Source organism: Pan troglodytes, chromosome 11 (assembly GCF_028858775.2).
Source record: "Pan troglodytes isolate AG18354 chromosome 11, NHGRI_mPanTro3-v2.0_pri, whole genome shotgun sequence".
Classification (NCBI taxonomy): Eukaryota; Metazoa; Chordata; class Mammalia; order Primates; family Hominidae; genus Pan; species Pan troglodytes.
The window spans coordinates 38,199,373-38,223,485 of record NC_072409.2 but is presented as its reverse complement, the minus strand read 5'-3'; the positions used below and the strand labels follow the sequence as shown (position 1 = coordinate 38,223,485).

The 24,113-nt window shown below is 40.8% G+C and overlaps 2 protein-coding genes across 27 annotated transcripts in view; one reads left to right on the top strand and one right to left on the bottom strand.

The window, feature by feature from the left end:
- The window catches only part of INVS (inversin), a 201,488-nt gene extending 192,195 nt beyond the window's left edge, over nucleotides 1-9,293 (top strand). For 9 of the 23 annotated variants that reach the window (XM_016961329.4, XM_063788440.1, XM_063788443.1 and 6 more), the window contains 4 exons: nucleotides 666-1,383; nucleotides 5,251-5,480; nucleotides 6,271-6,345; nucleotides 8,861-9,116. In XM_016961329.4, the coding sequence (XP_016816818.1) occupies nucleotides 666-1,383; nucleotides 5,251-5,480; nucleotides 6,271-6,345; nucleotides 8,861-8,967 (1,130 nt within the window). In that variant the 3' untranslated portion in view covers nucleotides 8,968-9,116. Of the gene's footprint in view, nucleotides 1-665; nucleotides 1,384-5,250; nucleotides 5,481-6,270; nucleotides 6,586-8,860 lie in introns of those variants that run through there. The other 14 variants (XM_016961327.3, XM_063788434.1, XM_063788436.1 and 11 more) reach the window with 4 other exon arrangements.
- Nucleotides 9,294-10,366: 1,073 nt separating this feature from the next.
- Nucleotides 10,367-24,113, bottom strand: part of TEX10 (testis expressed 10) — a 50,918-nt gene continuing 37,171 nt past the window's right edge. For 2 of the 4 annotated variants that reach the window (XM_054657780.2, XM_054657779.1), the window contains exons 12-15: nucleotides 18,574-18,654; nucleotides 16,775-16,956; nucleotides 11,905-12,115; nucleotides 10,367-10,585 (exon numbers count right to left, since the gene is read on the bottom strand). In XM_054657780.2, coding sequence (XP_054513755.1) covers nucleotides 10,472-10,585; nucleotides 11,905-12,115; nucleotides 16,775-16,956; nucleotides 18,574-18,654 — 588 coding nt within the window. In that variant the 3' untranslated portion in view covers nucleotides 10,367-10,471. 4 annotated transcript variants of the gene reach the window in all.

Genomic DNA, 24,113 nt, shown 5'->3' with positions numbered 1-24,113 from the left:
TTTTTATAGTAATGTCTCCTATGGATTGAGAATAAATGAATACCAAGCCCATGTAAGGAAGACGACTTTGGTTTTAAATTCTTATGGGAGACTCCTTACCCCATCCAGAACCTGGGCTGAAACAAACTTCATCTCTAAGTGCTGGAGAGCAGATTTTAAAATCTGGATTATTTCCAAAAGGTATATCCCTTCAAGAGTGCTGGCTTCATGTAGAGTCTTGGTTCCAGTTAACTTTCTTCCTGCAAGGCCTCATTTTCTGTTCTTATGTAGATGTTAAAGCACAGCCAGATATTTAATAAGACCATCTGTTGCCCACTCCACCACCATTACCTGCCTAGACAGTCACTGGATCAGCTCACATACTTAATTGCTTTGATTTTCAATTTTCTCTTTGTTTTTGGCCTCCAGAGTTCCTTTATTTTCTTAAAGGCATGACAGTGCTTTCCAAAGGATATCCACTATATTTTCGTTAAGGCGAGAAGGGCTTCAGGTTATCTAACCTACCATATTGCTGGAAATAGAAGTTAAACCGTTTTTTTCCTATTCTGTAACTGCCACTATTATGGTGATGATATAGGCTAAGTCTGAATATTTTATGTGAACATATTAGGAAAATTATCCTACTCTGCAAGTTTTGGACAATATTTTTTCTTTGTTTCCCCAAGAAACAGCCAGAGAACATTCTAAAGGCCAATCTGCTTGTGTCCACTTCAGACCCAATGAAGGCAGTGATGGAAGCAGGCATCCAGGAGTTCGCTCTGTTGAGAAGTCCAGAGGTGAGACAGCTGGCAATGAGCAGTGTGCAAAGGGGAAAGGCTTCGTGAAGCAGCCCTCCTGTATCAGGGTGGCTGGGCCTGATGAGAAAGGAGAGGACTCCAGGCGGGCAGCTGCAAGCCTTCCACCGCACGATAGCCACTGGAAGCCCAGCAGGCGGCATGACACAGAACCCAAGGCCAAATGTGCCCCCCAGAAAAGGCGCACTCAAGAGCTCAAAGGAGGAAGGTGCTCCCCGGCTGGTTCTAGCCGCCCTGGCAGTGCCCGGGGGGAGGCGGTCCATGCTGGGCAGAATCCTCCCCACCATCGTACACCAAGAAACAAAGTGACACAAGCCAAGCTCACAGGAGGGCTCTATTCAGATTTGCCACAGAGCACAGAGGAGTTGAGGTCAGGAGCTAGGAGGCTGGAGACATCTACCCTGTCCAAGGACTTTCAGGTATCTAAGGAGACTGATCCAGCACCTGGTCCCCTCTCTGGGCAGAGTGTGAATATTGACCTTCTCCCCGTAGAGCTCCGACTGCAGATAATTCAGAGAGAACGAAGGAGGAAAGAGCTGTTTCGCAAAAAGAACAAGGCAGCAGCAGTCATCCAGCGCGCCTGGCGAAGGTAGGAAAATGGGGTGCTGCTGCATCTGTGGTTCTTTGTTACTGATATTCTCAACATGACATCTGTGCTCTTTGATGTTTTCCCAGTGAGTTCCATGTGGTGGCATGGTAAGGCCAATTTTATAGAGCCTACCCATGAAATTCACACCAGATCCTAGTAATTTACATTGTATAAACCATTTGGAAGATGTTTTTGCCTAGAAAGATGGGAAAGTGCTCAGGACAGCATGGGGTAAAGGAAAAAGCCCTGGGTTTGTAACCATGAAATGTGAGGTTCAGGTAAGCTCTAACAGGTTATGTGACTTTGGGCAAATCACATGGCCCCCCGACCCTCTGCTTCGTCATCTGTAAAACAGGATTTAATAATTGTTGCACATGTCCTGTTAATATGACAGGTTGCTGGAATGAGATAATGCACGCTTCATTAATTCTAAATTACTACACATAGGAGATACTTTATTTTTATTCTTATGTCTTTACTACCCAGGAACTAGTCATACTCCAAACACCTAAACCAGGGTCTGGATATAATAGATTGAGTGACTAAACTGTATTATGTAAACCTGTCTGAGCATCTACCAAGCTCAAAATACATAGTAGGCACTGGGAGTGGGGGTGAAGGCTGTCCTAAAAGCCTGAAACAGACTCCCAATATAGTAGAGACAAATGCCGCTAGGGGATGATTATGGGAGGACTTGAGGGGTCTTATTGCTACAAATGTTCACGTCTCATAATCTCTTTCATCCTGAAAGCCTCACTACAGCCTAAATCTAAATTAGGCCTTACAGTGATGAATGTCCAGAGAGAAGCTGGACCCATCACCAATAGGTGGGAGTTGGCCGGGCAGAGTGGCTTATACCTGTAACCCCAGCACTTTGGGAGGCCGAGGAGGGAGGATCACTTGAACCCAGGGTTATGAGACGAGACCACCCCAGGAAACATGGCCAAACTCCGTCTCTACAAAAAGTACAACAATTACCTACGCATGGTGGCACATGCCTGTAGTCCTAGCTATTTGTGAGGCTGAGGCAGGAGGATCGCTTGAGCCCAGGAGGTCAAGGCCACAGTGAGCCATCACCATGCCACAGAACTCCAGCCTGGGCGACAGAGTGAGACCCTGTCTCAAGAAAAGAAATAGGTGGAAGTTATGTCGCCGCCATCACTGGGGAGAGGAAGACGGTTGGGGAGGGAGACAAGGCAAGGAAATAATGCGGCACAGGTGCTATGAGATATCGAGGTTCCCGTCAGGAGAAAAAGGAAGACGTTCTCTCCTTAACATTGGCAGGGAGAAAACTAGATAGATTCCCAGGAGGTCCAGGGAGAGGCCTCCATTCGTATCATACCAGAGACTGCCTAACCCAGAGCCAGGTGATCTGGTTTGTGCTTGCACAGGCTTTGCAATGTGTTCTCCCTATGTCTGTTTCAGCTCTTGGCCATTAACAAAGTCCTCTCATGCCTGACCCCACGTGAACTCCCAACCACACCAGGAAGCCATCATGACAGGGAGCAGTATCCCCATTTTTCAGACGAGAGGAAAAATTGACTTGTCCTTTTGGTGCAGATCCAGCAATTGAACCTCTGGCTGACTCAAATCCAAGGGCCTTTCCCTTACATTATTAGTGAAGTTAGTTTTTGCTGTGGTCAAGCTAAGGGAGGTGGAGGTGGGCCCCATGCACTTTGCCTGAAAATAGGCTGGAGAAGGCTGCCTGGTTGGTGTCACATACATCAGGGTAACCAGGAGAAGGGTGATGTTACTACTACCAATTGTTAACATACTAGTAGTATTTATTGGACACTTGTGCCACTGTTCAAACTAGTTTTACCTGTGCATGTAATCGTCACCGATAACCCTGCAAGGTAGGTATTGTTCTTATCCCCGTTACACAGATGAGGAAACTGAAGCACAGAGAGGTTCATCAACTCACCAACATTACAGAGCAAGTGCCAGGGCTGGCTTTGAGCCAAGACAGTCGGCCTCGAAAGCCACAGGTGGAAATGGCCATTGCACTCTGTGGGACATGCACTGGCTACCATCCAGATGAACTTTTTAAGTATTCTGGCTGAAATCTAGGATCTAAACAAGCCAGCAAGGTTTACCACGCCAGACCCCACAGCTGCTCCCTACCTGAAATGTCTCCTTCTCCAACTGTCTGACTCCTTTGAAGAGTCAGAAGCTGACAGGTCCTGTCAGTAAGTGACCAGAGTAGCAAATGAGCCTTCAGTCATTCCCCCAAGAACAGTGGGCTTATGGTCTAACATGCCCAGCTGTGTAGGTAACTACACAGGCCCCCTCTGGATGTGCCATTGTGCAATTCTGAGGCCCAAAGGACTTCTGGGATTGTTGCACATTGCAGAAAGCCAAGTCTGGTGACAGTAAACACACTTTTATTGATTCTATTATATTTTAACTACATTTTCTATTGTAAATACAGGAGCCTGAAGCGCTGTCCTGCAAGTGTATCTGATAGCAAACCTAAGCAGTGAGGGCTGGGGCAGGGGTCAGGGCTGGACACGTAAGTGTTCAGTGCAGGCTGTGGTTATAGGGGACAGGTGGAGGATGGAGAAAAGGAGCTGGAAAACAGGCAGGGAAGAAGTGGGCAAAATGAACCTTGGGTCCTGAGAAAATGAAACTTGATCTTAAAATTGTCAGTTTAATAACCAAGTAAGATGACTATTTTAAAGATTGAAACAGGATCCTGGACAAGCTGAGCAGGAAAGGTGCTGCTGGGCCCACTGAGGGCTGACACCATTAACAGCTTCAGCCACTACCTGGGCTTCCCCCCAAGTTCTGTGCCCACAAGAGCAGAAGGTATGGAAGACAGCATTTCAAACAGGAGAAACTGAATTATAGCGCGGTAGTGCCATACTTTTCTCTAGACTTGGCTTTTTGGAAATGTGGTACGTATTCTAGTAGAGGGATGCCATGGTGTTGCCCTCCAGGAAAGAAGGAAGAGTAGTGTAGGCTGACTGAAATCAGCCTTTGGGGAAGGAGGGAGGGGCTGCACCAAGCGCTGCAAGGAGCTTTTAGCAGACTTAGGAAAAAGATTACTTCCCATTTGGTGCAGCCCAAATGGGATCACTGTAAAATCAGACATGAAGCCTGTTGCTCTCTGCAGCTACCTATAGGCTCACTAGGAATAATGACAGATACAGATAATAAACATTGCTGCAGCTTTCCTTTGGAGGCCTCAAAATAGTAGTTGTGCTCAGTAAGTTTGGGAGTGCATGTGGGACTGAAAACATCAAATAAATCCTAGATGTAAATATAGCCATCATCCCCATTCCTCACCCACTCCAAACCCACCTCCAACAGACTTATTTTAGTAAGATGCAGCTCATACCTTTACCACTCTAAAGCCCCCTTTCGTCACCAAATACACAGTGCTTCCACATTGTGTTACTGACTTTCTGGCACAAATGCCTCTATCTCTGCTGATGCCAGTTCTGCTACGTAGAATGCCCTTCTCTGCCTGGTAAGCTCCTATTCATCTTTTAAAATCCAGCACAAATATTAACCTTGTGAAACCTTACCAAATCATCAGTCAGTCCTGCATCTGTTTGCACAACCAGCTCCTTGCTCTTGCACAGTACTCTCATGCCACACGTACCTCTTTACACAGCAGCCTGTTCCACTAGTCTGTGAGCTCCTTGAAGGCAAGGAATCATGATTGAATCCTAGTTCAGGAGGTGTTTGATAATGGAAAAAGAATTCCACATTCAACATGCTGCCGCCAAAATTAGGAATGGGAGCTTGAATGAACCTACCAGGAATTCAGCAAATACTACTATAGCTTCTAGAAACCTTAAAGAAATTTAGTTTTCTCAGTACTGTGATCTTAAAGCCTCTCCTCTCCTCTGACCCAACCAGCTACCAGCTCAGGAAGCACCTGTCCCACCTTCGGCATATGAAGCAGCTTGGAGCTGGAGATGTGGACAGATGGAGGCAAGAGTCTACAGCATTGCTCCTCCAGGTTTGGAGGAAGGAACTGGAACTAAAATTCCCCCAAACCACTGCAGTAAGCAAGGCCCCCAAGAGTCCATCCAAGGGCACCTCAGGCACAAAGTCCACCAAGCACTCAGTGCTTAAGCAAATCTATGGTAACTGTCCTTCTGCCTACTTTGTAGTTCACAAGTACCCCCACAGTGCCACATCAGAATCTGAAGTAGAATTTAATTACATTGGGTAAACTTCCATTCAGATAAATTAGGTTGGTGCAAAATTAATTGTATTATTAAAAATGGTCAAAACTGCAATTAATTTTGCACCAACCTAATATTTCTCAAGCACCATTTCATTCCTGCCTCCCAGCGATACTGCGTCAGAATTGTTTGGTTTCGTGAGGCATTCTAGCATCTCAGCCCAGAGTGCCCTCAAGCTTTACTGTTTAAACCTCTCCAGACCCCTGCTTGAGTCTCCTCCTTGCATTACCCATTTGGAGCATTCAAGACTTAGCTAGACTCTGCCTGTATCACTTTGACTTTTCCTATGCTAAGATGTTATAGGGTTGCCCACTATGAGAATGCTCAACACCCATGCACTATAGTAAATATTTGTTCAGCAGATTAACTGCTGTAAATTGAAACATTTTCAGCTCTGCAAAGAGCCCATCCAAATAGACCCAGTAGAGTTCAAGAAGCCTTGCTGGCTCAAGAGAAAAAAAAGATAAGCAAGGGCACCTTTAGAAAGATCTCCTACAGCATGAACTTTAACATTCATTTAGCAAAATCTCAGGACTTTACCCTGGGCCTACATGTTTCCACACCATACCTAACTTATCTTGACACACACCTGCAAGCTCAAGCCTTTACCACAATAAGGAATTCAGAAGTTGGTCAGGCCAAACGTATCCCTGGCCAAAGAAAAGTAACAGTTGTTGGTTCATTTCAGGTTGTTCTCACGAAGGGAAAATACATCATCCTACAAGATCTGTAAAAGCCTCTTCTGTGCTGCGTCTCAACTCAGGTAAGGCAGCCACTGCAAAGCAGATGGTGGGGAAGAACATGGGGAAGCATTTTCCTTTGTTTCATCCCCAAAGACAGAAGACATTAGAACAGAGATGGCCAGGGTTTTCCAATGGTCATTTGATTTCATGGGATTATTACTGTAGCCAACATCTGTCTCCCTAAGAGGCAAATTATTTTCACAACTAAAAGCTATTATTGTTAACATTAACTCCAACAGAAATAAATGGTAGCTATTATTGATCACTTTTACACATTTTTTCACACAAAGGAAATAAATGAAAATACTGTCACTCTTCAAAGGAATACCTTGGGAATCCTTGTTCCATTTTGGTGTCACATTATGATCCCCTATTTCCTTCTCCAAGATGGGAAGAACACCATGAAGAGAACACTGAGAGCATGTACAGCCCAGGCTCAGCTGTGCGTGCTTTCCCTCATACAGGAGAAGCTCAGGGAACTTTCTTTTCAGCCGCCAAGACAAGAGTGTTTTACTTAGGGCCCCCTCATTCACACCAGCATTAAATATGGGTGATAAGTTCATTGCTGTCAGCAGCTAATGCCAGGTCCAGTGTTTCTCATAGGTGGCTATGGCAACACGCTCCCCCCTGCCTCCTCGATCCACACAGTCATCCTGGAGGAACAGAGTGCAGCTGGGAAGGTGAACAATGACTGTCAGCATGAACTTTAATATTCATTTAGTTTTTTGATGGGGGGCAAAAACCTGGAGGTGGGGGACAGAGTAATTACTGCCAAATCTTTAATAAGTGTTGGACAACTCATGTAATACAGACAGGCTGATCAGGGAGTGGTGGATGGGGTAGTTAGAAACTTTCAAAGCAATCAAGGCCTACAGTCTGTTTAAAAACAAACAAACAAAAAAACCCCTTTCATTATACCTGAGCAAATTAAAGAATCATTTCAAAAACAGAATTGTCAGATATCACTACCAGAGAAGTGGCATTTAGACAATCAAATACTAGCATAAATTAGATAACTGGATCATTTTTCAGTCTTAAGAGAAAAACAAATCCAAGACTACCAGAAATCTTTTAAAATGGTGTTTAGCAGCATATAAGTTTTTTAGTTAAGAGACTCAGAAGGGACAGAGTAAATAAATTCAAATCAATACTTAATGATTTCTTAGGACTTCATATGAACAAGCAACTTACTTGTCCTACACATATTTTTGACTGGTTTAAAATCAGACAAGGATAAAATGATCTTTTCCTAACCCCAAATTTAGGAGAACACACAGTTTTGTTATGCTCAAGCCCACCCACATTAAGCATTAACCAGTTAATGAATATTATTGCTCTCACCCTCCAACTTGGAGAACCCCCCACCCCCGAGGTTTTAGTAGTGCCTTTACCACTTAAAAAGGAAGAAGCAGAAAGGTGGATATAGCAAAATGCCAGCCTCTTTGGGCTGTTTCTCCACATGTATTTGGGAGGCAGCAAATCAATCCCTGCTCATGTCAGTCTTCTACACCCAGCCTTGCAAACCACCCACCAAGAATCTCAGCAGAGCCTTTTATTCACACACACACACACACACACACACACAGCCTTGCAAACCACCCACCAAGAATCTCAGCAGAGCCTTTTATTGACACACACAAACACACACCTGGGCCTATCTCTTTAACAATAAAAGAAAAGAACTCCCTTTAAAGTTCCATTCCAGTGAATGGAATAACTGTGATTATTAGTATTGGTACCCCCTGTACAAATCCATTTATTCTTGCTCACCTGCAGAGGGGTACACAGATGATAACTCCATTCAAGATACAGTGAAGACAGCCAAAAACAATAGTTCACATTAAAATAATTTTGTGGAAGTTATAAAACCAAGAGAAAAATTGAGACATATGTTTGTTACTTTTAAAAACTACTAAACCTTTAATGTATTTGCTTATATGCTCCATAAAAAGTTAGAAGCAAAATATAGCAATGTCTTCAGCAAGGTTTCTCATATGGGGCCTCAGTATCATTTGTCAAAGTATATCACTAATGTTTTCTGACTGTGGCATCCTATACATTTGTTAATTCAAAGTCATAAAAAGGCCTCAAAAATCCATTTTGATATTCCCATCAGCTTATCATTCATGAGGATCTGAATATTTTCTAACAAACCTATTTATTTTCTAGAACAACTATTCAAAGTGTAATAGGAGAGTTAAAAGATGTGTTACCTGTTTATGTAATGTGTTATGTGAGAGACACAGAGAGAGAATCTATTTGTTATTTCAGGCAGACTGAAGACCGAGGTTCTGGTACCAGCTCCCCAAGTGCCTGCTCTCTCTTAATCAAGTCTCCCTTGAAGAGATGTCCCATATCTTGAGACTGCAGGAAATATAAAGCTATTATATTAAGTCATCCTGCCTCTACAGTAAACTGGCCCATCATCCCAGGGATAGCCTAAACCGAAATCCTTCTTCCTCAACACCAATGAACTATTCCCTTCAGCCTTAAAATTAATAACCTTAATATCTATCTGGTATTTGTTTTTAACAGTGAGCAACCTACAGTGTATACATCTCCTTGAGAACAGTGGAAGATCAAAGAACTTTTCTTATAACCTGCAATCAGCTACTCAGCCAAAAAACAAAACAAAACCTTGACTGCCTATGGAGGAAGACTGTGTTCGGGGGAGCTGGCATAGCTAGTGCAGAGTTCAGATTTTCTGCTGATAATCTTTTACACCTTGGGAAAACTTTAATATCCGTACCTGAAGGCTGATTCACCTAAAAATGTGTTAACTGAAAGAAAATGTCAGAATGTTTCCTTTCTGCTCTTACACAGCATTGTTTTGTCAATCAACACAGCCTGCACTGAAAGGACCTGCATAGACTATGTCTGTGCAAAGTGCCCGAGTGTCTGCTTTCACCTCAGTCTGTACAGTTGGAAATGAGAATTCATAATTAACAGCAAAATCTAAGGAAAACTACGGCTGCTGGGTTGGGATTTCTGCCAGCTAGCTGGTACTGGCTTCTTGTTTCAAGACATGAACCTAAATGAGATAGGAAGCCTGTCCCATAGCAGCCTTCCTCTCACTACTTTCCTGGAATCTAATGCAACAAACTTATCTCACACACACACACACACACACACACACACATACACACATCACGTCCCACTATTACTTCAAAATTAATCAGGTTTAAATTTTAGATCAGAATCATGGCCCACTGTTTTCATTTAGAAATTGTCCAAAAGACCATAGATACATTCTGGTGATTCCTTACATTTTACAGTTCCTACGTTAGCCTCTCAAGGCCACAAGTTGCCGCCACGTCTTCTCTGAATGGCTTTCTCAGTGCTGAATACCAACAGCCGTATTACAGTATCAGGGATTCTGTCAGGTAGGGTTTACAGACCAGACTGTTCATGCAGCAAGGTGCTAACTCAGGCGTCAACGTTCTACTTGTATTTTCTGACCAACTTGCAGAAGTGAGCAATCTTCTTAAAATGCCATTCCTGTTGGCAGGGAAGAATGAAACGGCACACATCCTAGCATTCTAAGAACACCTGGTTTAAATAAAATCCAGTGATGATGGGCTCTTTCACATTGTTTAAGGGGAAAGCTGCTGTGAGAATATTGACAGTAGGCATAAACAGTGATATATTTTACTCACAGGTATTTTGGGGGTTGCTTTCATTTTCTTCAGATCAGTGCCACTTCTGTGCTAACGGTAAGAGATAGATAGGCAATGAAGTGTTCACTTAATTACCTTGGTTTTTAGTTTACTAATTATTATATTCATTGTTTTTGTGATCACAAAAACACAAAGAAGGAGGTCTGCCTGGATGGGATTACAAAGATTTAGCCAGTTTCTTGGTATATAACAGAAGGTACCACAGTATCACTCTCTATTTTGTAAATATTTAGCTCCTATGAAATGCACAATGCACAACCGCCTGTGACCATGTATCGTGTGCTAGTCCAGGAAGCCAGCCTACACATCAATAGGAACGCCCAAACATTATTTTCCTATATCAGTGCAAAGAAGGTTCGTAAACTTCTTTAAAAGTTCAGCTTTAATGACAAAGATCTAGTACATCAGTCTTTCTTCAAATAAGATAGATGTGAATAAACAACTTCAAACAGGAGGTACCATGGCCTCTTCAATACACTGTAGCCAGTGCGCTGGGCCCTTGGGGATGCCCAGTGATATACACGTTGAAGCAGTAATGTAAGTCTGTGAGCCACTGTTCCTGAACACTTCCACTCTTCAATGTCTGGAGAGAAAAACAAGAGTAATCTGAGAACTGCACCCAAATCACTATGCTACCTGACAGTATTTTTCACACCCAAACACAATTTCCCAGAGCTTTGGCAACTGTATCCCCATCTGTAAATTACCATAGGAAGTCTTCCAGGAAACAGGGAACTATTAATTGGGCATTACCACAGGCAGTGAAAATTCCTAGTTATATCCTCAAATGCTAATGGTTTCTTGTTGAGTCTGTTCCCTCCTGCACATGCTAGAGACTAATGAAATTTCACCACCAACCATCCCTTCACCCTTGCCTCTCCCTCTTGCCATTCTAGTGTCTCATGATCTTTACCCCAATGCCAACTGAGAATAACTCTACAGGGCCAACCAACAATTTCTGTCAATCTCTTCTTTACAAAGACGGGCTGATTCTCCAGTCTGGGAATAATCCAAGCTCTTGATTTTCTTCCCTTCACTATTTCTGAATTATTCCACTGCCACTTCCATTACCCCTACAAAGGCTACTGAAAAAATACTAATGAGCACCTGTGTTATATGCATGTAAAAGCACTATTACTTCAAAGTATCACTACGAATCTCAAGGGATAATCTGCAAATCAAACTATACAAGACACTTTTTTAACCCCCGCCCAAACTAAAATCACCAAAGGAATCCTAAACAACAGAGCTGTCCCAGCCAGACACAGCTGAAGGCAGAGAGCCAACCATTAGACAAAGCTGAAGTCTGCAACTTCTGATTTTCTTACTTTAGAGTGAACTAAGTGACTAGAAATTGGCCTGAAGTTTATTCCTGCTAAATAATTTCCTTAATGACAACATTTATGGAGCACTTAACAAATGTCAGGTATACTACAAACTTTACTTGGGTTATCTCCTTTAATGATCACCAAAACACAATAAAGTTGGCATTATTCCCATTTTTACAGGTAGGAAAACAAGCTTGGATAGGTAAGAAAGAAAGAAAAAAACTTGCCAAGCTGTCACAGTTCATTAATAGAGTCTGTATCACAGTCTAGGTAGGAATGACTCTGATGCCCTTACCTTTTCAAACTAAACTAAGCTTTGTCACCTTCATTGAGTTTGATTATTTTAAGACTTTTATTACTAATTCTGGAATCACAGACACCCCCCCCCCCCCATTAAGTCACAGTCAGGTGCTGGACAGCACGGGAGACCCTGAGAAACTACCATATTGGGATTAATTCCTGGACTCAATGTATGGGATCCCTTTCCTCCCTCAAAACACACTCTCCCCCATGCCCCCGTCATAAATGCATTCTTATGCTAATATTGCAAAGCCTCCGGTACCATGCTTCTTACCGTGATATTCTTGATGATCTGCTGCACCAAGATCGCATTGGTCAACATATGAGTCCTGAGGGGTGCATGCTGAAGCAGCAGTCGAAGCAGCTGGCCCACAACAGGCAGCTCCTCAGGCCCAACTCTGTTCACCCTCAGGCTCTGCAGCATCAACCTGAGGACTCGAGGCAAGAGAGCCAGGATGGAGACACAGACCCCCCACAGCTTGTCCCTACAATAACAGAGACAGAAATGAGTCAGTGAGCAAATGCCCACAGGAAAAGCCCCCCTTCTATATTCCCCCAAAGTGAAATGTCCTTTTAAGAAACATGTTTTCCAATAACATTTAAACTGAGAGCCAAATCAAGAACGCAATCTCATTTACAATAGCCACACACACACACGAAATACCTAGGAATACATCTAACCAAGGAGGTGAAAGATCTCTACAAGAAAAACTACAGAACACTGCTGAGAGAAATCACAGATGACACAGATAAATGGAAAAACATTCCATGCTCATGAATTGGAATAATCAGTATCGTTAAAATGGCCACACTGCTCAAAGCAACCTACAGATTCAACTGTATTCCTATCAAACTACCAACATCATTCTTCACACAATTGAAAAAAATATTCTAAAATTCACATGGAACCAAAAAAGCCAGAATGGCCAAAGCAATCCTAAGCAAAAACAACCTGACTTCACAGTACACTACAAGGCTACAGTAGCCAAAACAGCATGGTAATGATAGAAAACAACAGACAGATAAACCAATGGAACAGAAAAGAGAACCCAGAAATAAAGCCACATACCTACAACTATCTCATCTTCAACTAAGGTGACAAAAACAAGCAACAGGGCAAGGATTCCCTATTCAATAAATGGTGCTGGGACAATTGGCTATCCTTCTGTAGAAGAATAAAAATGGATCCCTATCTTTCATCACATACAAAAAATTAACTCGGCCAGGCGCGGTGGCTCACGCCTGTAATCCCAGCACTTTGGGAGGCTGAGGCAGGTGGATCACGAAGTCAAGAAATCAAGACCATCCTGGCCAACATGGAGAAACCCCATCTCTACTACAGATACAAAATTAGCCAGGCATGGTGGCACGCGCCTGCAGTCCCAGCTACTCGGGAGGCTGAGGCAGGAGAATTGCTTGAATCCGGGAGGTGGAGGTTGCAGTGAGCCGAGATCACACCACTGCACTCCAGCCTGGCAAAAGAATGAGACTCCGTCTCAAAAAAAAAAATTAACTCAAGATAGATTAAGAATTCATTACTAAGTCCTCAAAAGCAATTGCAAAAACAAACAAAAAAATGACAAGTGGGCCCTAATTAAACTTAAGAACAAGAGAAACTATCCACATTTCAATAAACATGGTGTTTTTCACTAACATTTAGGCTAAGAGCCAAATCAAGAACATCATTCTCTCGGTATCTTTATGGAACAAAATGTTTATGGTAGAGACAGGTGACCTTGCAGCTAGCCTAACCACATTCTCCAAGCGTTAATTAGATGGTGCAATATTCACATGGACCTAGAGTCCACTGACTATGAAAGGCTCTGACCTTTTTGCAGCTTCTTTACCAGGAGTGTATAATCCTCCTAGTTCCTAAATCTTTCTAAGAGAACCTGACTACCTCCAGGTCTAGAGGGAGCAGCCCCTTCACTATATAACCAATTTCCCTGACTGCACATATGGTAATTCCATCTATGGTGAATAGTGAATCCATTCTAGGCCAAATAGATACTCTTATGCAGAGCCCAGCTGGGACAGTCACGTGCAAGGAGAAAAGAGAAAGCCAGACTGCAGACATAGCTAATGCAAAGGCACAGAGATATAGACTACACAAACTAGAAGAAACGTAGAGTAAGCTGCTTTGTCTCTTGCTAAATTTCTAATTCCTAGCCCTTGGGTTTTACAAGTTACTCCTGTAATAATCAAATATTTTCATTTTCTACTTTTCTTAATTTGAGTGGATTTCAAATAACCACAGACCTTTAAAAAAAAAGACCGCCAAGCTCAAGGCCAGATGGGTAAAACCTCTAGGTGAAAGAAACTATAATGAAATTCATATAAAGATATCCAACAGTCATAAAAACTGTATGTGGGATTTTAGGGCTAGGATTTTCAACAGTCAACAGTACTGGAAGCTGAGGCTTCAGAACCCAGGTATGGAAGGCAGGGAGTTTGAACTATGCTCCTTGCACAGAATGGGAAGCCAGGAAAATGCCAATGTCAAACTATCCTACAGGGAAGTCTCTATAAACCTCCACAGAACTCCCACAAAAGACACACTTAGGGAAAAGGTATGCAGCCCAAAATATACAAGTCTGTTCAACTTGCTCCCTAAAATAAGGGAGAATGCCAACACCGCAGGAAAAAGGAGCTAATGGAACTAACAAGAACTTTAAAGAAACACCAATAAACCAAGAACACGCGAAAATGACAAAATACCAAATAAAAATCCAAAATAGAAACAAATCCAAAAGAAAACAAAAGTTGATGAAATAAAATCTCAGTAGGAGGATTAAGTAAAAGAATTAGCAAATTGAAAGATTTTTAAGAGATGAAGACAGAATAAAAAGCTCCCTATGTTTAAAAGGAGTTTTTAGAAGAAAATAGAAACAATGGGGGAAGATGGTTAAAAATTAATAACAACTTTCCAGACTTGAAGAAAAAAAACTGAATCTTCACATTACAGAAGCACACTATGTCTCGGGCAGGATAAATAACAAATCTACACTAGGACACATCCTGATCTGCAACACACTGAAGATAAAGAGAAAACAGTAAAAATATAGATTACTACCTGTAAGATCACTACCTACAAACTAAGAGGGCTCAGACTAACAGCAGATTTTTTCATTAGTTAACACTGAGGCAAGGAGACAATAGAACAGTATCTTCGAGGCACAGCAGACAGTACTAAACAACTCAACTCGGTCAAACCTAACTTTCTGGCCAGCACTTGTGAAATCAAAGGCTCCCCAGTAATTTGACTAGCACTTTCATCATTTTGTAATCTTATAAACACCTTCTCCAGTGGGGAAGAAATAGCCCAAATGGGAATTTTAGGTACCTAAGACTTCGGCTGCCAACTGTGCCTAATATCCTAGTAATGTTAACCTTTCCAGTACCCAGTATAGAATACCCCTACAACTGGGCATTTTAAACAGGCAAACAAGTATTACACACACTTAATTTTGTTCATTCCAGCCACATGAAGTCAAAGGATGTTTCTCTATAAGAAACTACAATAGATCTTTGAAACTTTGCATGAAGTTGTTTTAGGGGCCATACTTCAAGTGACAGGAAATAACAAATAGCAATACACACACATTTCATTAAGTGGGGATCTTATAAAATCTCTAGAACCCTGAGAAGTTCCTTGCTACTTATAAAGCCTTTTCTTGACCTGTCAGACCTAATGTTTGATGATGTATAAGAAAACTATCGTCGAATTTATGTTATGCATAAATTTTATAGTATATTTAAAGTGAAATACACAATTTTTTTCTATGCACATACTCTTACTGGAAAAAATTTGAATGCTGACAATAAAATGGCTAAGTTATGGTACATGCATGTAACAGAATACTATAGAGCAGACTGAGCAAACTATGGCCACAGGCCAAATCCAGCCCATGGTAAGTATTTGTAAATAGTTTTACTGGAACACAATTATACTCATTTATTTACATATTATCTATTGATGCTTTCACACTACCGTGGTAGTGTTGAGTAGCCATGACAGAGACCTAATGGTCTGCAAAACCTAAAATATTTACTAACTAACCCTTTATAGAAAGAACTTTGCTGAACCCTAGTATGGAGAAATAAAAACGAATGAAATACAGCTGAATGAGTCAACTTCAATCAATCTCAAAAGCAATGCTGAGAGAATCAAATCACAAAAAATACATGCAGTATAATTCCCATTACAAAAAAATCCACAAATATGCAAAACAAACCTGATACTGTTCACAAATGCACATAAAACCATTTTTTTTTTAAGGTAATGAAGTTGATCAACACCAAGTGATCTGGGGCAGAGGGGTACGTAGAAGACATTTAACTGTGCAGGGTACATTAACAGTATATGTGCTGATGATATTCTATATCCGAACCTGGGGTTGGTTAAATGGAGGTTCAGTTTATAATTACCTTTTAAACTACGTAATTTTTTTTTATACATTCAGTATATGTATTTTCATGTCATTTAAAAGTTCAAAAAAGACCAAAAAGGCACATATCAAAACATTAACAGCAGGTGACAGAATATTTGCCAACCTGTTAGCAGGTTTTAAAACCTTCTACAATGAACTTTTAATGGGCACACAAATAAGAACACAAGCATAAAATACTTTTTAAAATTAAAGCAAAATCTTCCCAACTATGCTAAAAGCTCTAGCCTGAATATTTTATATACGAGCAAAAGTACTAATTAAAAGCACTAGCATCTTAGAAGAATTTCCTTAAATCCAAGATTTTAAAATTCCCACTCTGGCTAGCTCTAATGAAGCTCAAAACAAAATACAAAGGTTGGTACTAATAGCCCATCCTCCTAAGGGTAGAATTATTTTTCTTGCTAGACTTATAGCAATGTTAATAAAAGAAACCTCTCAAGAAATTTTATAATGCCATCTAAGTTTTCAAATTTGTAACTTAAAGGGGAAAGAACAAAAAACTAAAAATTTTCACTACAACACAAAGGGGATTCATGAAGGAACAAAGAAAAAGCTAGCTAGGCTGACACAAAGTCTCTGAAACAGAATTTAAGTATTTGTATAACCTAATTATCTTTAACTGTCTATTTTATTATTTGGTTGGGGGAGGAGGAACAGGAGGAAAATTAAGGTTGAAGAATAAAAAATAATTACCTCTTTCTTAGATGTTCTGCTTCCCCTTTCTCTATAGTGAGCAGAAAATAAAGAAGACTGTAGCAACAAGAAGCCAGAAATGGCAGTAGAGTCTCACTAACTACACAAGTATGATCCAGGAGCTTACAGATAACACCAAAAACACAGCCAGCCGTGCTGTCAGGAATTACAGTCAACCCAACCTAAGCAGAGAAAAACGAGATTAATCACCTCTTCATAACAGACCCGCTCCTCCACATAAAACCAAAACCTGTTAATTCACGATTAACTTTACGTCATTTCTACTGAAAACCAATATATACCTAACATATGCCACCTGCCACACCTTAAGGTCCTGTTTTCCTTTGAGAATTTAATCCCTAAATTAAATGACTTTGAAAACATGCAAACGCAAGAAGTGCTATTAACCCAATCCACTGCCTCCCCTTCATGACAGAATCTTCTAAATGTTCTATAAAATGTCTATTGCTGGTTAGAAATAACTATTTAAAGGGATTATTTCATGCACTCAAAGAAAATCTGAATACCAACAATCATACTTAAAAATTTTTAAATTATTCAGGCTGGAAAACTTGCATGTGGCACCACTCATATGCCAGGTAATTAAATGTATAAATAGTTCATTTCAAAATTAGCCTTCCTCTGCACTTTGATTTAGTCATTCAGACATGAATAAACATACCTCTACCGGAGTCAGTAAAAGATATTACTATAGTTAACATTTGACTGTTTCACTGCCAGGAAACCCAGGAAGGGTCATTAGAGTTTGCTAATTCATCTAGAATGTACTGTATGCATTGTCATTAAGGTAGAGTCTAACTTGTAACTGTATGCACACATGGTTTCAATCTCCTGGAGACTACTGTTGGGTAATGATTTTACAAAGTCTGCAAACTCTGATGTCTTAACCTCCTCCACAAGCTGTGTGAAAATAGTGGCCAAGACTGACTGGCATATTGATCTTTTACTAGAATAATGAATGTAGTCAACGGAGAGTCTAATTCTCTGGAGTGGAGGTAGGGAAAAAAAAGTGGGCATTGTTGATGGCACAGGGATAAGGACTGGAAGTTTGACAGCAGGGAGAAAGTACTAGGAATTCAAAGCAGTACTCTCTTCCAACTCAAGGGAAGTAACATTTTAAGAGAAAAAGGAGTCTGGATGTGCCTATATTTTATCCAAACAAGTGTGTTTCTCAAAGATATAATTTGGGAGCCCTGCTTTGTACTATAACACATTACAATAAAAAGCCAAAGATAAGAGTATAAACACTGGAGAAAGTTAAAAGCAACTACAGAGGTATATCTAAAGTGAATTTAATACCAATGGAAATGAGACATCCAATATCAAATAACAGGTCAGTCTCAGGGTGGAGTCTACAGCTGCCAGTGACCACACCTTGTGCCGGGTTAGATGATGTGCCTACTTTGGACCCCAAACCTTCTAGGTGGAACCCAGACTTCAGTCTAGATGTTGAATTCTCAATACAATGAGGCCAAGCACACGTGAATTACAGAAGTTGGAAAGGATGTGAAGTTTAATTTTCAGGTCCCTTATTTCACTGATTTAGAAAAGTGAGGTCCTAAGAAGAGACTTTTCCCAAGGTCACTCAGAAGTAAATTAATAACAGCCAGGAAAAATACCAAGATTCCTCAGTTCTTGCCAATGCATCATGCTGCAAGAGACTATGATATCATTAATCTTAGAATTCCAGACATGCTCTTTCTGGGGCTGTGGAAAACTCTATTCTAACCAATGCATCCTGTGTTCGTTCTTAAGAGAAAAAGTTTAAGGATACTTACCAAATGCTTACTGATGGCACTTTGCAGGATGTCAAAGTTCTGACTTCGGGCAGGAATAACCAATAAACTGTGAAAAACTGCCTGTCAGAAAAGGAGAAAACCACTAACCAAAATCAGAACATTTTAGGTCAGAAACAAGTTCAACAGATTCTTTTTTTTGAGACAGAGTTTCACTCTGTCGCCCAGGCTGGAGTGCAGTGATGCAGTCTCAGCTCACCGCAACCCCCGTGACCTGGCTCAAGCAATCCTCTGGCCTCAGCCTCCCCAGTAGCTGGGACTACAGGTGCACACCACCACGCCTGGCTAATTTTTGTATTCTTAGTAGAGATGGGGTTCCACCATTTTGCCCAGGCTTGTCTTAAACTCCTGGATTCAAGCAACCCACCTACCTCAAGACTCCCAAAGTGCTAAGATCACAGGTGTGAGCCACTGTGCCCAGCAATAGATTCTTTTAATACTTACTTGCTCTACATATTAATAGGAAACACATAACAAATTACTTTGAAGATGCAAATGTCAAAGATCAAACAAATAGACCTTATATATGGCCTAATTTTCCAAATAATTCATCTACTAATCATATGTTGAATATTGAGCTAGCCCCTATTAGATGCCATGCACAGGAATAAAAGAATGAGAAACCTTCTCTTCTTTCTCATACCCCTCAAGTGGCTTACAATCTACCAACATGGAGACCACACAGTAAGTCCTCTACTTAACAACTTCAGCAGGTTCTCGGAAACTATGACTTTAAGCAAAACAATGTATAATGCAATCATTTTTTCCCCCCAATCAACATTATTAAGAAACGTTTTTCAGCCAGGCCTGGTGGCTCATGACTGTAATTCTAGTACTTTGGGAGGCCAAGGTGGGAGGACTGCTCAAGCCCAGGAGTTTGAAACCAGCCTGAGCAACATAGTGGTACCTCATCTAGAAAAAAAAAAAAAGTTGGCCAGATGTGGTAGCACATGCTTGTGGTACCAGCTACTCAGGAGGTTGGGACAGGAGGATCGCCTGAGCCCAGGAGGTTGAGGCTGCACTGCAGTAAGCCATAATGGTGACACTGCACTGTAGCCTGGATGACAGAGTGAGACACTGTCTCCAAAAAATAAGTGTTATTCAAGGACCTGCCGTGTATGTCATTTCTGTTTCCTAAAGAACCTACTGAGGATATTAAGTGAGGGCATACTGTATTTCTATTGAGTGCTATGACAGAAAGATCTGAGTGATATGAACAAAGGGCTAACAAAAGCTTTTTTTTGCCCACCTGATAGAGAAATGTATCACAGAAAAATATTTATGACCCAGAAAATACAAATATCCTGTTCAATTTAATCATAACACTGCCTTCTCTAAAGGTAAAAAAGAAATCTGCACAAAAAGTAGAGAGTTAGAAGTAAAACCCCTAGTATTTTTAATTTCCTAAGTTCTCAGAAAAACAAGAAGAGTCAAGAACAGTACTAAGTCCTTCACAGATATCAGTCACAGCACAAACTCCAGAATCTGATACAGTATACTACCAAAAATGAAATATGTAAAAACATCACATGAAAAAAAAAGAATGGTAGAAGGATGAATATCACTCTAGGAAGAGATCAGTCAGTTAAGTTCAAGAGAGCTGTCATCTAGCCCTGAAAAATCAAGACTTTTTATACTTGTTATTTACAGATTTGAGAGTGTGTGTGGGGGGGGGAATCAACAGATCTATACATTATTTCTCTGTAAAATATCTTGTAGATATTACCCAGATATTTTACTTGGTAACTTCTTTTATACCATTAAGTAACAATGAGAAAAAACTCATTTCCAAGGCCATCTTCCTAACTCCAAAACAAACATGGTGAATATTTTTATTAATCCAAACCACATTTGAAAAGTGCACATTCAATAATGACCACTTCATCACTTCCCTTCTGCCTCCCCTTGCTGCCCTAAACAATTCAGTTCTAAAGCCAATGGCTGGAGCCAAACTAGGTAAACTTTGGCACTGGATTTGGTGGGAGTGCTGAGATGGCCCAGAGTAGACAGCCCGAAAGAACCAGAGCCCAAGTGGAGTGAGATGAGAGGGGTGGCAGCAAAGGAAGACTAATTATAGACAGAGAAGCTGATCAAGTAAATATATTAAGTATAACTGGAGCCAGGTTTCTATCAGAGAAAGCAGGTACAAAAAAGAAACAGGATATAACTAGAATAAACTCTGTGATGTTGAATGACTACTTTATGTCCAATAAGAAGATATGGGAGAAGCAACACCCAACAGCAATAAGCACACCTAAATTCCACATGTTGGTTTCTAAATACCATTCTTCACTGTTTTTTGCAGAAAACTGGTCTGCCATAACTACTCTAATATAATCTCCTCTTTCACAAATAGGAGACTACCTGAACTCTCCCCAAGTATCATACCAAGAAAGTTACAGGTGCTACCATAACCGTATAGAAGCTGAGCTTTCCCTGAGAATTTACAAGTCACCATACAGACCCTGAGAGATAAAAGCAAGCTGAAAACCTAAAATAAACGTAAGATTTCAAGACCCATAAGTAAACACAGTACCAGGCACTATGGGTAATAAAAAGAGGATGTCATTGGCATGACCCTAGCATTGTGACCAGAGTCAAACAAAGCCATGAGAGAAATAAGTTAAATATCTATAAAAGATATAGTCCCTAGAGATAGGAAGAACATGAAGGTAATTCAAAATAAAATGAATTTATCAAGTAAATAAATTCATTGGTATACCAACAACAGCAACAAAAGATTAGGTTGTAACTTGAACCTAGAGACTACCCTGTTGACAACACTGTCAAAACTGGCTAACAAAAAATAAAATTAGCCAGGAGAGAATATTACTTCATGAAAAAATGAAATCAAAATTACTTAGGATGACATAATTTTGCATTCTCACTGGACAAGCACCTTTCAACATTAAGAAATAGTGGCCGGGCATGGTGGCTCATGCCTGTAACCCCAGCACTTTGGGAGACCAAGGCAGGTGGATCACCTGAGGTCAGAAGTTCAAGACCAGCCTGGTCAACATGGTGAAACCCTGTCTCTACTAAATATACAAAAATTAGCCGGGCATGGTGGCAAGCGCCTGTAATCCCAGCTACTCGGGAGGCTAAGGCAGGAGAATCGCTTGAAACCGGGAGGCAGAGGTTGCAGTGAGCAGAGATCGTGTCATTGCACGCCAGCCTGGGCAACAAGAGTGAAACTTGGTCAAAAAAAAAAAAAAAAAAAAAAGAAAGAAATTTAAGAAATAAAGAATAGGGTCGGGCACAGTGGGTCACGCCTGTAATTCCAGCACTTTGGGAGGCCAAGGCAGGCAGATCACTTGAGGTCAGGAGTTCAAGACCAGCCTGGCCTACATGGTGAAACCCCGTCTCTACTAAAAATACAAAAGCAGGTGTGGTGATGCATACCTGTAATCCCAGCTACTCAAGAGGCTGAGGCAAGAGAATCGCTTGAACCCAGGAGGCAGAGGTTGGCAGTGACCTGAGACTGTGCCACTGCACTCCGGCTTGGGCGACAGAGTGAAACTGTGTTTCCAAAAAAAAAAAAAAAAAGAGACACACACATAGGTACGTAGCCTTCTTTTCTCAGCGTGTCCCTGTATGGTTTTGGTATCACGTGATACTGGTGTCACAGAATGAATTAAGGAGAATTCCCTCTTCCCTCCTTGATTTTTGGAAACAACTTCAGGAGAATGAGTATTAGCTCTTCTTTGTACATTTGGCAGAATTCAGCTGTGAATCCATCTGGTTCTGGGCTTTTCGTTCTTTGGAGATTTTTCTTTTTTTTTTTTTGAGACAGAGTCTCGCTCTGTCACCCACGCTGGAGTGCAGTGGCACTGTCTAGGCTCACTGCAACCTCCACCTCCTGGCTTCAAGCAATTCTCCTGCCTAAGCCTCCCGGGTAGGGGGGACTACAGATGCATGCCACCACACCTGGGTAACTTTTGTATATTTAGTAGAGACAGGGTTTCACTATATTGCTCAGGCTGGTCTTGAACTCCTGACTTCGTGATCCTCCCACCTCAGCCTCCCAAAATGCTGGGATTGCAGGCATGAGCCACTGCGCCTGGCCTGGAGATTTTTTTATTACCAATTTAACCACACTACTCATTATTGGTCTGTTCAGATTTTCTGTTTCATCCTGGTTCAACCTTGGGGAGTTGCATGTTTCCAGGAATTTATCCATTTCCTCTAGGTTTTCCAGTTTGTAGGTGTATAGTTGTTTGTAACAGTCTCTGTGGTATCAGTTGTTATGTCTCCTTTTCATTTCTTTTTTTGTCTATTTGGATCTTCACTATTCTTCCTTAGTCTAGCTACTGGCTATCAATCTTATCATTTTGAAGAACCAACTTTGCATTTTGTTGACCCTTTGTATTGTTTTTTGATCTCTATTTCATTTAGTTCTGCTCTAATCTTTGTTATTTCTTGTCTTCTGCTAATTTTGGGCTTGGTTTGTTCTTACTTTTCTAGTTCCCTGAAGTGCAACGTTAGGTTGCTGATTAGTAATCTTTCTCCTTTTTTGATGTAGACATTTAATGCTATGAAGTTCCCTCTCAGCACTGCTTTTCCTGTATCTCATGGGTTTTAGCATGATTTGTTTCCATTTTCAATTGTTTCTAAAATGTTTTGAATTTCTATTTTAATTTCTTCAGTGACTCAATGATTGCTCAAGAGCACGTCATCGTTCAGGTGTATGTTGTTTAATTTTGCAATACATTAATGCAAAACGATGTATCTGCATCATTTGTAAAGTTCCTCTTAGTACTGATTTCTTATTTTATTCCACTGTGGTCTGAGGAGATATACTTGGTATGATTTTGATTTTTTAAAATTTGTTGGGACCTGTTGTGACCTACCATATGGTCTATCTGGGAGATAGGTAGTTCTATGTGATGATGAGAAGAATGTATATTCTGCAGTTTGTTGAGTAGAATGTTCTATAAATGTCTGTAAGGTCCACTTAGTCTAAAGTTCAACTTAAGTCTGATGTTTCTTTGTATTTTCTTTCTCAATGATGTAATGCTGAGACTGGGGTGTTAAAGCACCCCACTATTATTGTATTGCTATGTATTTCTTCCTTTAGGTCTAGTAATACTTTGGAATCTGGATGCTCTGGTGTTGGGTGCATATATACTTAGTGGTGTTGGGTGCATATATATTTAGAATTGTTATATCCTCTTGCTGAATTGATCCGTTCATCATTACATAATGATTTTCTCTGTATTTTTTAAGCCTGTTTTTGATTTGAAGTCTGTTTTACCTGTAAAAGTATAGCTACTCCTGCTCACTTGTGGTTTGTTTGTATGAGTATCTTTTACCACCTCTCTAATCCCAACTTTCAGCCAATAAAGTACTTTTTGGCTTTCAGGGTTTTTTTGTTTTTTCCTTTCAGCACTTTGATTATGCCATCCCATTCTCTTTTGGCCTGTAAGGTTTCTGCTAAAAAAGTCTGCTGTTAGTCTGACGGGATTTTCTTTATAAATGACTAGACACTATTCTCTTGCTGATTTTAGAATTCTCTCTTTCAT